The sequence below is a fragment of the Hesperophylax consimilis genome, chromosome 16 (genome assembly GCF_061612785.1).
Source record: "Hesperophylax consimilis isolate HC1 chromosome 16, BYU_Hcon_1.0, whole genome shotgun sequence".
Lineage (NCBI taxonomy): Eukaryota > Metazoa > Arthropoda > Insecta > Trichoptera > Limnephilidae > Hesperophylax > Hesperophylax consimilis.
The window spans coordinates 21,661,961-21,676,709 of NC_142851.1; the positions used below are offsets into that span (position 1 = coordinate 21,661,961).

At 34.3% G+C, this 14,749-nt stretch overlaps 1 protein-coding gene across 1 annotated transcript in view; it reads right to left on the reverse strand.

The window, feature by feature from the left end:
- Nucleotides 1–14,749, reverse strand: part of LOC149416890 (uncharacterized) — a 72,796-nt gene that overhangs the window by 10,352 nt on the left and 47,695 nt on the right. The window contains exons 2-3 of the mRNA XM_089640676.1: nucleotides 3,056–3,438; nucleotides 1,720–1,903 (exon numbers count right to left, since the gene is read on the reverse strand). Of these exons, the coding sequence (XP_089496802.1) occupies nucleotides 1,720–1,903; nucleotides 3,056–3,229 (358 nt within the window). The 5' untranslated portion in view covers nucleotides 3,230–3,438. The remainder of the gene's footprint in view (nucleotides 1–1,719; nucleotides 1,904–3,055; nucleotides 3,439–14,749) is intronic.

Below are 14,749 nucleotides of genomic sequence, written 5' to 3' on the forward strand. Positions count from 1 at the left end.
CGTCTACTGTTAAATAATAATACTCGTGTGGCTAATTTTATAGTAAAACGCACATCTATGGGTGGGATTGGTGGGAAACACGACTGTCGCATGTCGCCTTGAAATCTGCCATTGTACAAAATATTACGCGTGACAATGTCTGATTTTTCAATTTTCTCAGTTTCCCGTTCCTTGGCTTAAATGAGCCAAATATTTCACGCCTCCTTGAATTGGTTAGTTGTTTCTAGTACCTGGAGGAAAGATATTAAAATATGAAAAAAATGGATTTTCTTCTTTAAATTTTCTTGCGATTTCTGGCTTCGGTTTTCGATTTTGTAATACCTACTATTAAATATAAGAAATTGTCAACCGTTGCACCAGCGGTGAATTTGGGCGGAGTGTAAAAATCTCAATCATTATTTTTAGAAGATTTCAATAAGAAACAAAAATTGCGTTGCATGATGGAAATGTGCATAAGATTTTCAGAAATTAATTACCTAGTACCTAAATCACTAAATTAGGAACGAGTGTTTGTTTGAATACTTGTTCCGTATGGTCGAACGTGGTAGTTGGTTTAGTTTGGGTCGATTGTTATGGCACGAATACATTTGTGAGCCGAGCCTCGAATTATGGGAAAGGAAAGAAGCAACAACAAATGGCACGAAACGCTGCTTGAGGTCGCTTCGTTCTTTTCCCATCATTCGAATCTCTGCTCGCGTTCCCGCTCGCAAATGTATACGCAGTATTAGACGCGTATCTACAATAAGACATTTACGGTTCAAATGCTTTGCATATTTCCGTTAAATCGAACCATTATGTTTTTGCACTATTGATTTAGGAAAATCTAGTCCAATCCTCGGGTCCACTGAAAACAAAAGCTTGAATGCATGGATATAATCGCAGAAATTCAGCATCACCACGGTTATAGTATTTTAGCTAAATCAAGAGTTACAATATGGTTGGTTTATACATGTGTAATTTACTTAACTGCGAAACCAATTATATTAACCTCATGCTGCTAATGGACATATATTATAATTTATTTACATTTTTCACAGGCAGATAATATAGAAACTGGACCATACTTACCTGGGAGGTCACTTGAGATTATCACTATTAGAGAAATTTATATACAGTTCGCAAGCAGAGTAATTGGAAATGCTATTATTAATTCTGGTATCCATTTTATTAATGTATATGTGTGTTCTTTAATGAGCGAGTTTAGAAGAGGAAAAGTAACTCTTATGTTGGGCGGTACAAAAGCACAAGAATTGATTAGAATTTCTCTTCCAAAATGTTATTCGTCCGTTGGTACGAGACAGACTGATAAGTATAATAAGGCCTCGAATAATGTTAATCCAGTAAGCAATACAAGAATGTTACTCTCAGGCAGGTATATTTAATTTAAGGGTATGAGAGCCTAAAAATATAAGTTTTTAGTTTTGGACCTGGATTCTGTTGGGCTTGTTATGAATCTTATTTCCGAAGGGAGTTTATTTCAAGTCTTAGGTCCAGATGCTCCGAAAGCACGATTACCAAATTTAGTACTTGGCTTGCTCTTAGGTTCCGTCAGTCTGCTTACAGCTGATGATGTTTCTGATCTAAGAGTTGACTGCTCCAGAATAGTGTTTTTCGGGCACATAGTTCAAAGATGTAGTGTGGGGCCATTTCATTGATGGATTTACGCCGAAATATCATTAAATTTGTGGTTAATCTTATAAAAAAGAACTATCTACTAACTTGTGGTGACGTTGAGCATCTTGGCAGCCTCTCTGGCGTGGGGTAGAGAAATCTCGTGTTCCACTATGAACTCCTCCACGTCTAGCTTCAGCCTGCTCCCTTTTGGTTGGGGGCCCGCTTCAGGAGTGGTAGCTGGAAGTTCTTTTAGGATCTTCCACTTTTCCCAGGCGCGTTGCTGCTTCTCCTGAGAAACAAAATACGGCATCAGATTATATTATTGATATTGAAGCGGTTTAAAGAGTTAACAATAAATACAAGGTACTGGTAGAAAAGACCAGTTTACCCCACGCTTGGCCAAAATTAGATGTTCACATCAGCCTATAAACTAACGTTTGCTCTTGCATTCTGCTTGCACGCATGCAAGTGAGATTGTGCGATGAAGGAAAGGGGAAATTCACCCAGTACAGCGTTGAAATAAATTCAAAATGAGTTTGAAAAGCAACAACTTCTTTTAAATTGTACAGAAATTTTGGACAGCGCCTCAAGTTACCTCTGCACCTTTTGCATACCTATATAAATATACGTTTTATGTCACAAAATTTCGTTTCAGACACATTTTGTAAATTGGTAAAAGTTATCGATAATATAAACAATATGATCTGTGGTAAAACAATACAGAAGGGGTTCACGTGGAAAAGAGTAAGGAGATAACGAAATTTTTATTTGAGAGGGCCTCCAACTTATCAAGATACTGTTAAAAATGTGACTGCATGACCATTTCATAGTTAAATATTAGTCATTCAGAATATATTTGATCACGTGTTCACGCAGGTGGCCTTTTCCGAATAAATATAATGGACGAGATGCGAAAATATTATTATTTTTAAGAACACGCGTTTCGATTTCCTCATAACATATTCATCCTTTACTGGTATTATGTTAGGAAATATGTAAATTCATTCGTTATATGCCTCCAGTCCCGTTTTTAACAAGAAAACTAATAATTTGACTAGATTTTTAAAAATTAACAATTTTTCATATTTTTCTCCGTGGATTCTAAATACTTGGACACTGGATTTAACACTCGGTATAAACCAAGAGTGTATACGAGTGTAAACCAAGAGTGTATGCGGGTGGTGGTGACTCGTTCAACAGCGAGTCCAGTCTCCTACCGTGGTAGGCCCCTTCGAAAGTGTCCTGCGAAGGCAGGGCAGGCAAGTAGACCACTATGCCTGAACACAGCAATGAAAAGTTGGTACAAACCTGAAGATCGCTATAACATCGCTGGACACACCAATGGTACAAACCTGAAGACCACTACGCCTGAACAAAGCAATGAATACTTGGTACAAACCTGGAGACCAACATGTGTGGTCACAACAATAGATTAACAAACCTGGAGTTTATCTTCTTCTGCGGGTGGTAGAGCCTCGTTAGACAGCGAGCCCAGTCTCCTACCCTGGTAGGCCCCTTCGGAAGTATCCAGGGAAGGCTTCGCAGGCCAGGAGACCACTATGCCTGGACACAGCAGTAAGAGCACTAACTTGGCGATGCTTATTGGACCCAGCATTGTGGCAACATCGTCCAATGGTGTTGGTTCGAGATTCAAAAATAATTTTGTTTTAATTATCACTTCACATTTGTCTTTTTATATTTTGAATATATTCCATTTCCAACTTTTATTTCTGACTAGATTCTTGCTTGGTTTTGCTTGAAAATAAATGGACGGAATATCACTTTTTGAGATCGATGAGCCAAACGTTCTGGAGATTGCTGATTCTGAAACAAAGAAGAAAAAAAGTTAAATTATACAGTATTGTATTTGAAACAGTGTCTATTCGATTTTCACCAAAGGAATATCGAAGTCAATATTTTTGTTGTAATCGTTATAGTACAATTATTGATATTATTTAATATTGTTATCATCTCTTTTATTGATATGAGATCATCTATTCAGTGATTGACACGAATATAAGTTCTTTATCAAATCAATCCACTCGTCTAATTGCATTATTAGCGGTTTACTTCACAATGAAGTATGACTCAATAATGGTAGCTATTATTTATATTTAACTTTCCCGGAACCGAACAGATTAGCCACAGCTCGCAATTAGACGGCATCGATCCAGTACAGTTTCACAAATATTTGTATTATAAAAAATGCGTTCGCGAATTAGATATAAGGTAAACATATCAATTTCTCGTCAGGCAGACCTTGTTTCCAAGATGATTATATTATGATTTCGCAACACGCGAATTTAGCCTTTGTCTAATATCTTTATTGACTTGTGATTGACGATTTAAACGTTTCACGCTGCCAAATGCTAATTCTTACACAATTTTCTCATTGTAAGGTTACAGAATTCGATGTTTTTAAACAAGTGGAAAAATATGTGTCCCTCCAACTTAAATAAATAAATAACTTTAAACTGGGCTGCGGTGTGTACAGAATATCTTTATTTTACGGCCATGTTTCGTTTGTCCCCGGATCCAATATTTTTTTCTATGCAGTCAGTCCACCCAGCCAAACAGTGCTTGGCGCTAGTGAACCACCTTAGGCTGATTGTGTCAAGTCATCTGGCGTTCTTTCGATATGGTCAGCTCATCGCAGTCTTTGGACCTACAGAATCTTAAGATTGTATCATGTTTGATAAGATCCATGAGTTCATAGTTTGTCTGGAGCCTGGAGGAACGATTTCTAGCAGAAATCAAAGCTTCTAAGTATTTCGGGTACTCTACAACTCTACACTGCTAATTATTGGCACCTCATTTTGGGTTAAGCACCTTATTCTATAACCTTCGGTAATCTGATCTTATTTTCGTTTAACATATGAGTGATTACGGGTATGGAAGCATATACTGCAGGGAGACAAATTTTAGAACTTCGTTTGATATTTCCTAGTTGTTCAAAATTAATACATAGCTTTCCGCAAGATTCAAGACCTGTAACTTTCCTTCTAAATCCATTAATGATCTTTAAAAGGCGAGCAACGAAAAAACGTAATCACTTCACATGTTATCGAAACAATCATCTATTCTAGTATTCAGTACGGCTCTATGGATAATGGCTAAATACCTAATTTGTCTAAACCTATGTCATTGTCAATCAAAACGGGTATCATTCATGTCGGCCTCTAATTATTACGTGATCACAGATGCGTGCTATCATGGTCATAAATCATTGCAGTGTAATCGAAGAGGGAAGAATGACTTTGCAATATACAATACAAACCGGTAGCAATTCTTCCGATTTAGATGAGATTATAATAGTATTTTTTATGAAGGGTTCTTCGAATGAGTGCATTAATTCCCGTAACAAAGAGTTCCAACTACCAGCGCCATTGGAACTATGACATCCCCAATAATTGCCATCGCTAATATCAATAATAATTTATGGTTTAGAAAAATAAGAGGGATGGACAACAATAAGAAACAAATATGTCGTGTTACCTTTACACGATTATGAAAGGTGATGTCACATAATGTCGATTACCGTGCTGTATTATCATCAAGATATCTATCATACTTCCACAGGCGCGAGCAGAGGTGATTCAGAGTATTTTGTGGACGTGTAATTTAGTACGAATAATTCTTTGAACCAACTATATTCAGTAAGGAAACCGGAGAACAAGAGAGTAAAGAATAACCGAACATGTTAGTAAAAAGGGCGCCAAATGTAATGATTACAAATGTCTTTAAGAATATGTAATTGAGGTTGAAAATAACGGTTAAATGTCACATATTCTCGTGTCATGTCTAGCGTGATGATATTGTAACAGTCAACAAGGTTTGCCACACGCATACTTTAGAGCGGCGGTACGCGCGCCGCTCCAGGCTGCCGCGCAGAAAAGTCTCACAATGAAGTGCGCTGTGAGCCGATACCTTACTTTCGGACTTTACTTTTCTGCGCGGCGACGAAGTGGCGCGTGGTACCCACCACTCCGAAGTGTACGTGTGGCAGAACCTATTATGGCAATGACAAATAATAATATAACACACGTTTGAAGGGGCCTTCCTTACTAGCGATCTCAATCGTTGTATGAAGAATCATGAATTGTCAGATTCAAACGACAATCTAAGTGATTAATCGTCAAAATATCCATAATGTAGCCACGCTAGGCTATCATAAATACATTTTTCTGTCGAGATATATGTTTTTACTAACAATTTATTTTCGTTAAATACTATATAATGAACATCGAAGAATTCTCCTACTCATTCGGCTCTATGAGGTGGCCGTGAATGCACGCTTTCTACGGTCCGTCGTGTCAATATTTTTTCAAAGTTCAAAATTCCGCGTAATTATTACACTTCCATGAGACGTTTCAACAATATTCCACTCTATGCGTTGCGTGTAGGGACTATAATAGTGTGTCGCCTTTTTTATGTTTCATCTGTGCGTTTCCGTCGAAGCTGTGTAGTGTCAAATAGTATTATTAAGAATCAATTTATTGTTAACATTTTTTTGGGTTTCTAGGTAATAAACAATTTAATATTATTAAGAATTAATATATTGTTAACATTTTTTCGGGTTTCTAGGTAATAAACAATTTCATATTATTAAGAATTAATTTATTGTTAACTTTTTTTCGGGTTTCTAATAAATATAGTAATAAACAATTTGATGTTTTTAAAATATAAAAGTATATAAAATATTCCAGCACTTACAATAAAATAAAAGAAGCACATCGTATAAAAATGTTTCAGTCGAAAAGATCGAATGCCGAAATCACTTACTTCGAAATTATTGCAAAAAACTTAAATCACTGTTAGAAGTATCCCTTAGCATTGAGGAAGATTGTGTCAAGCCGTATTTTACGCCTGAGAACGGCTGTACGTTGTGCAATAACGTACCGGAAGACTTTGAATTAGGAAAAATAAACAGTTTTATTTGGATATATTGAATGGTCCAAAACATTTATTTGGAGACCACTCACTATGCAAGGAACGGGCATACTTTTGCAAACGGGATACTGGCGACACTAATTACGTACCCAATATGACTTCGAGCTTGATAATGTCAAGAAACGCTTTTACAATTTTTGCATGCTATCCGAATTAATTGATCCTCGACACAATCGCTGCATGCCTATTAGAAATCCTGAGTATTTAGAAAAGTGCATAATAGCGAAAAGAAACAAAGTAAAATTGGTTTCAGCTAAAACCAAAACATGTAAAAAGGAATTGTTTCGAAGAAATCAATAACATTTTATTTCATTGAAGTGTCTTCAGAAGAAATTTCATTTATATTCCCAATGTATGTAGTCCACATTTTTAGAAATAGGGAAAAGAAGGGTTGGAAATTTCCTGGCTATTCAGATCTAGTCACTAAACAACTGAAGAAACAAACTACCTTAAAAAATTGAAAATTAATAGTATTATTACTTCAATAGAAGAGAGTCCAAATATAATTACTAATCATATAAATTACTTCTTCAGTGACATTGGTCCAAGCTTCGCTAGTAATTTGTGCAGTGCTAGTAAAACTATTGAGATGTGTCTGGTGAATGATTTTAAATCTGAACTTCACGTTACAGGGGACAATTTTTATTTTAAACCAACTAGCATTTCTGAAGTCACAAATGTGATAAATGATTTAAAAATGTCTTTCTCGTGCGGTATTGATTCTTTAAGTGTTATGGTGTATAAAATGCATGTATCCGAATTAGCTTGTCTCATATCTCACCTTGTAAATACAGGAGTTTTCCAATAAGAGGTGTAATTTTGATATTTAATCGTAAAATATCAATGGTTTCGTTGCTTGTGTGGCACGTAGCGCCGTCTTGTTGAAAGTAAACGTTGTCCAGATTAATACCATCCGATTCCGGCCATAAAACATCATTAATTTTTTTTCAGTAGCGCAGTCCATTCACTGTTGTCCATTCTGTTGCTCCAGCCTCATTTTCAAAAAAGTAAGGTCCAATGACTCCGCCGGACCATAAACCGCACCAAACAGTCACACGTTGAGTGTAAAGAGGCTTTTTAACAATAACTCTTGGGTTTTTCGAGCCTCAGATGCGACGATTTTGCGTGTTGACGAAGCCACCGAGGTGGAAATGGGCCTCATCACTCAAAATGATTTGCATTTGATTCACTCAAGTGAATTTTAATAAGTTCAATGCGTTGTTGAAGCGTGTATCGTTCCATTTTATTAATGGCGTTGTTTCTACTTGTCAAATGTCAAAAAATGACAGCTTCAAAAGTAACATCTACCGAAATAGCGGGCTATTCAAAATAACACCTCTTATTGGAAAACACTGTATTAGCTTCGAGAGTGGGATGTTCCCTTCTCATTGTTAGAAAGCTAAAGTAATTCCCCTTTTTAAATATGGAGATCGTCTAGATGTTAATAATTACAGACCTATATTCTTACTCAATACTCTTTCAAAAGTAATAGAGAGATTAGCTATGTCGAGATTGGTATCATTCTTAGAAACATATAATTTACTCTCTAGCAATCAGTTTGGTTTCAGAGAGAATACAGGAACAAGTGATGTAGTGTTGAGGGTATTGTCCAAAGTCAAAGTCAAACATGAATACAATGTCCTGAAGGAGCTTGCAGAACTAGAAAGCATTACCATAGAAAAGTGTGGTCTTTTCATACATGAAGAGTATCCGTATATGGGTGCGACACCATATGGAATTTCTTCTGAATACACCATGATTGAAATTAAATGTCCTTTCGCAGCACGCAGCATGCTCATATAAGAAGCAGTAAAATCCAAACAAATTATGTTAGCAAAAATGGAGAAATTCTGGTAAATACATCTCACGATTGATTTTACCAGGTTCAGGGCCGATTACATGTAACAAAAAAAGCTATTTGTATGTTTGTTGTATGGACTGAACTCGGATAAAAATCGAAAAAAATTTACGGGATGACGAATTTCGGCAGACTAATATGGTTGAACAGCTGAATCGCTTTTACAATTTTTGCATGCTACCCGAATTAATTGATCCTGGACATAATCGCTGCATGCCTATTATAAATCCTGAGTAATTCAAAGTGCATAATACCGAAAAGAAGTAAAGTAAAATTGGTTTCAGTTAAAACCAAAACATGTAAGAATTTTTAAGAAGATCAATAACATTTTCATTGAAGTGTCCTGAAAAGAAATTTCATTTATATTCCTTATGTATGTGGTCTACATTTTTAGAGATAGGGAAGATGGGGGGTTGGAAAGTTCCAGGCTATTCAGATCTAGTCACTAAACATATCTACGCCGTTCTCAAGCAACTTTCAATCCTGAATTATGGTCTCTCACCAGGGTGATACTGAACGTATCTTCCACTTTTGAACGAGGTACAGATTCATTATATGTAACTATATAAAATTTATTTTAATTCTATAATATGACATACTTATATAAATTAAATTAAATTTGTTTTGTCCTCGCCGGCTTTTGAACCCGTGACCTCAAATTAAACTATACAATTTAGTATTAACAGTGCCCCGCCGCACTGCAAAACCAGGCTGGAACAAAGGGAAGCCTTTTGTAACTCTTTATAATTGTATTTATCAAAAAAAAAATCCAAATAAAAAGTTATATTAAATGTTGTTACTGAGAACCTCCTCCATGAATCAAGCTATTGTAATATTGCATTACATTCTAAAATATATTTTAACATAATTTTCATAATCACAATATCTTTAATTAATAATAATTTGTTTTGCTCTGTGCGTGTCTTGTATTGAATGGAACGCACCGGCCAGCTGCCAGGTGCAGCGAGTTAGATATTCGAATTCGCGCTAGAAACATTTAGTAGCGAGGGCCGTTAAGAAGAACGGTTTTAAAATTTTATCCAAAGGTTTTGCAAATTTTTAGTACGGATATGTGCTATTATATTTATTTGTGTTTTAAATATGGTAATATGGGCCATTCAAAAACTCAATTTTGCGTGATTTTATAGTCAACTAAAATTTTTTGCGAGTTTATTATAATAATTATAAAAAAATAATCTGGTCACACTTAACGGAGTAAATATAATCAAAAATAATAAAAATAAATAAATCCTCCTAAAGCCGGCGTTTTGTATGAAATGGGCCGGCCAATATGACAAGACTAATCTCAGTACCTACCGTCACATTCGAAATGATCAGCGCTATTTTCTTTAATGTTTAAACGGACCCGTTAACCGTCAAACTACCCAATATAAAATTTAACATACCACAGTCGGGCCGATAATCAGCAGTTAATCTGGACCATTGAAGAATGATAAATATGTAAAATGGCGTTGATCATCGATTTGCGATAATGTCAAATTTGATGATTTGTCAAAAAACTGGCCCCTAGCAAAAAAACATTTTGTTCACTTATTTTTTTGTTAGTTTCCCTATATTTCTTATGTTTGTCTTTACGTCAAGTAATTGCCATGGTGTTTGGTGTTTTCCGCGCGTTATATGCATAATTTCTTCCTGCTCTTTCTTCGTGCGTTGCAGCACATTTTCGTTCGTGAGGTACATATTAAGGACTAATATTATTAAAATATGTATGAACACCTGTCCTTTTTATCGTCGAGTCGAACATAATCAATGTACAAAGTCTAAAATGTCCTCACAAAATAGAGACACCTTGATAAAAGGGGAGAATAATTCGAATTGCACATTATTGGGAGAGAAGCAATCAAAATGGTTTCGTTACAACGGGTCTGTGATATCACCTAGTGAAGGCGAGTTATCTGGTATTAGGGTTATTAATCAGTGATTCTGTTGTCGTCTTTAAAGGATGCGAATTGGAATCTAGGCAACAGGTGTTCAAATATTGAAATGGTCCTCCTGCAATTGAGAATTCCGTTGTGACCAATACATTCCTGTTTTGAGTAAGAGGGAGAAATTACCACGGAGCTATCATCGGTATGAAAATATTTTTATGAACTGTATGAAATTCAAGATGTATGAATTTATTTTCTGCAGTTTAAGAGACAATATTATGCATTATCAAGAACAGTGATCATTTTGGACCTTTCTCTGAGAGCTTCCTTGAAACCTCTCTTTCTGATACACACATCATAAATGAGAAAAAACGAGAGAAAAAAATGGATCTATCGACGGTATACCACCAATGACTACTGGAAATCTTACAGATGGTTTGCAATCCTGATACCATAAAATTCAATCAATTAAGTTTTTATTACTCGACACTTTTTTATTTCCTGAATTGTGAGTATGTCAGGAATTGATGAATTAACTTATATTTTGATAAATATGACTGATTATTACTACATGAACCTATGTAGGCACATATCTTAACGGTAGTAAAGTGTGATTATTTAAATAATTGAAATATTTTTATACTAGTAGTTTGCAAACAGTAGACCTCGCGTCCAAAGGTTTCCATTTTTTCTTATTTAATAAATCAAAACAAAAATTACATCGGAAATCATAATATTTGTAAGTATATCTTAAACACCTACCGATAATGTAACATTTTATTTATTTCAAATAAGTAATTATACAATTTGTCCAAAAAAAAGTCAACATATAAATGACAATTCTTTTTACAAACTTTCTTCAGGCAGGTAGGTATCTTAATATTGAAAAAATGCTAATAAGAAAGTTCAAACAAACTTCACTTTTGAAAAATTAATCTTCACAGAACCGTTGAAGTGGACATCATCTTGAAACTTACAGACAGATGAAATGCAAAACGGTCGACTTAAAGTAGGTTCAAAAATAAATTCAAATAATTATAAGCAATAATTAGTCGCCTGAAATATCAATACAAGTTGAAAATATCTCCCGAGTAAAAATAAATGCCGCCAACGGGCATTTCCCGTTATCGGTATCTTTAATGCTATGCATAAAACCTTGTCTTATAAATATCAGTTTATCATTAAAAAATAATAATATTTGACAAGTAAAAAATATTTCACCAATAAATGAATATATAATATGTATCGACGCCATCTAGTGAGAAATTTAGCACTAACAAAGCCTTTCCTACAAAAATAAAGTTGGTTGTTTACAGGTGGAAAAAATATGATATGCAGCAATTGTTGATTGAGGTACTAATACGTATTGAATTAGTTGGTGGGTTGGAAATAAGCCGACATAGCTCAATGGTTTAAGAGCACCTGACCGGACATCAGAAGGCACGGGTTCGATTGCCGTTGGCGGCATTTATTTTTACTCGGGAGATATTTCCAATTTGTACTGATATTTCAGGCGACTAATTTTTGCTTATAATTATTTGTTATCCTTTATGCTATGCATAAAACCTTGTCTTATAAACATTAGTTTATCATTAAAAAATAATAATAAATTTAAGCTTTTTTAAAGATTTTGAAGCGTTTTGTTTTAATAAACATTTAAAAGATGTTAAAATCTTAGATGAATTTTTTTTTAAGGATTTTTAACCGCAAACTGGGTGTAAAACCGTAGTAAGAGCAACAACCAAGTTTTCCGATGACATTGTAAATAACGCGTATTTTACATGTCTTGGTGTAAAAAAATTTACGAGTGATATCTCAAATTCTCTGTTGAATAATGGCAGCTTTTAACATTTTTAAACCACCAAGAACATGCAAAATAATATATTTCTTAATCGTTAAAATAAATATATTCACTGCGACGTGCGCGACGCGACATACACATTTTTAATAGTACAATAGCAGTCATAGTTCATAGTTGCAATTTTTTCTGGAAATCTTAGGTGGTAATTGCTTTAATAAGATCGTGTCTCGAAGCATTTAGAAAAGAAGTACAAAGTAAACAACCACTAATGTGATTTTTAATATAATTTACGCTATTTTACTTTAAACTTTTCAACCGATATTGGCTACCAATCTATTAACACAATTTTCAATTGAAAAGGCACGATATGGTGGCCACTATGCTAAGTAAGTAAGCCAAATTAAAAATAATTCGCACAGGCATCGCAAAGAAGAAGTCAATGATCATACCATATATTATAATGTAAAACTACATAAAATGCCATCATTGTTCCTTATAGCATTTATTTATTTTGTTCTAGCAAAAGAGGAGGAATTTAGAAGACACCTTTTCCAAAACAAATCCATGAGAACAATTATTATTCTAAGATGAAACAAATATTCTAAAATAACGACTTTGAGAGATCTAAACGTTTTATCTTGGGTAACCGTAAAGTAGGTACATTTTAATTTAACGTGTTCATAAATAGCACTAATTTAATTATTTCATGAAAAAACACTTTTTGCAAGTTATTCTTTAAAATTTTAACACCACCTATTTTTTTGCGCACGTACATACGCAATATGAATATGAATAAATAGTTATGTCCGAAAAAAACTCAATTCTTTTAAGAAAGGCATACAAATACAATATTCGATTGAATCATCGATACAAAATTGTATTTGTATGCCTTTCTCGAAAGAATTGAGTTTTTAAACGAACAAAACTATTTATTCATATTCATATTGCGTATGTACAGGCGCAAACAAATAATTTGTCTTAATATTGTAAAGCAATACCTTACAAAATGCGTATTTTAATAAAATAAATTAACTAACGCCATCTATGAACACGTAAAATATAATGAGCGTCGCGTTTAACCTTAAGGTTAAACATACGTGCAATTAATGTACAATTTAATTATTTCATGAAAATATGCTTTTTGTAAGTTATGCTTCAAAGTAATAATATGAATTGTATGTTTGCGCATATATATACGGAATATGAATATTATTAAATAGTTTTGTCAGTCAAAAAAATACAAACACAATAATGTATCAATCCATTACTTTATTCGTATACCTTTTATGAAAGAATTGTCTTTTTACACAGTCAAAACTATTTATTCAAAATAACAATCCGTATATACAAGCGCACACAAGAAATTAATCTTAATATTTTAAAGCATTCTTACAAAAAGCTCTTTTTCCTTAAATAATAAAATTAGTGCCATCTATGAAAGAGCAGATTATGAATTATTTTAAGTGTACCCTTAAACCAGGGGTAGGGAACCTTTTCGCCATCGGGGGCCATTTGGATGTTTGCAGTATCACCCGCGGGACGCACTTAAATTTTTGCAACGGGGGGGAGTGGATGGTGTCGGAATCCTTTGTATATGATTATAACCTCATTTTACCAACTTACTTACGGTACTTGGGGCAGATTCTCCACCCCTGCCTTAAACAAATTGTGTAACTACTGTTATGGAAATATTTACTACTTGAAGTTGAAAAAATAAAATATAATGATAGTACTTGCAAGTAGGTATATTATATAGTTGTATGTCTTTATTTAAAGATCATTAAAAAAATGATTTGTGCTTATAATAAAGTGATAATATGTTAACCAACAATGTGGCTGTTTGCAATCAAAATTTTATAGGAACAAACATAGGTACCTACCTAGACATGTTTAAGAATTAGAATTTATGTATGGTTCCCCTACAAGGCGCACAATATTTGCACATTTGAAGTAAGTAGGTATCGTCGGACAGAGTGATTTGATGATTAATATAACGACAATAACTATACTTTAGCGGCCTTCGCAGTACATCATCATCGAATCATCAGTCATTATCGGCAATCGTAATATGAGTGAATTCATGCGGATGAATTGGCGGGGGAAATAATTTAAAGTGATAGATGCATTGTGCGGAAAATAAGTAAAGTGCATTTAAGCTGAAAATTAATGTGCAATTTGCATAGGAGACAGAAACGGATTCGTAGGTAGTACCAATACATAGAAGCCAGGCCAAGTCCGGCCTCCGTTTCGTAGTGTTACCGTATTTGACTAACAGCATCCGGAAATTTCCACAAATCTGTTGTACAATAAATACCTTTTGCAAACCTCAGCTTGCCAGCAATTTATTTTTAAAGTATATTGTGTTAATTGTCCAAAAAAGTGTAATCTATACCGATTTGATTTAAGACTTTTTTACTCCTAGGTGCTAAACAGGTCAGTAAAAATGTTAATTATACCCTATCATAACCCCTTCAATACGGAGAAAAATCAATTTTTGCTGATTTATTAAAATTGTAACTGCACAGCAAGATTTATAATAAAATGCTAGTACTATCACAAACATAAGAACACGTGTTCATGAACCTGCGTTTATCCTGTTAATATATAATGACGAAATGCAAAAATATAATGATTTTT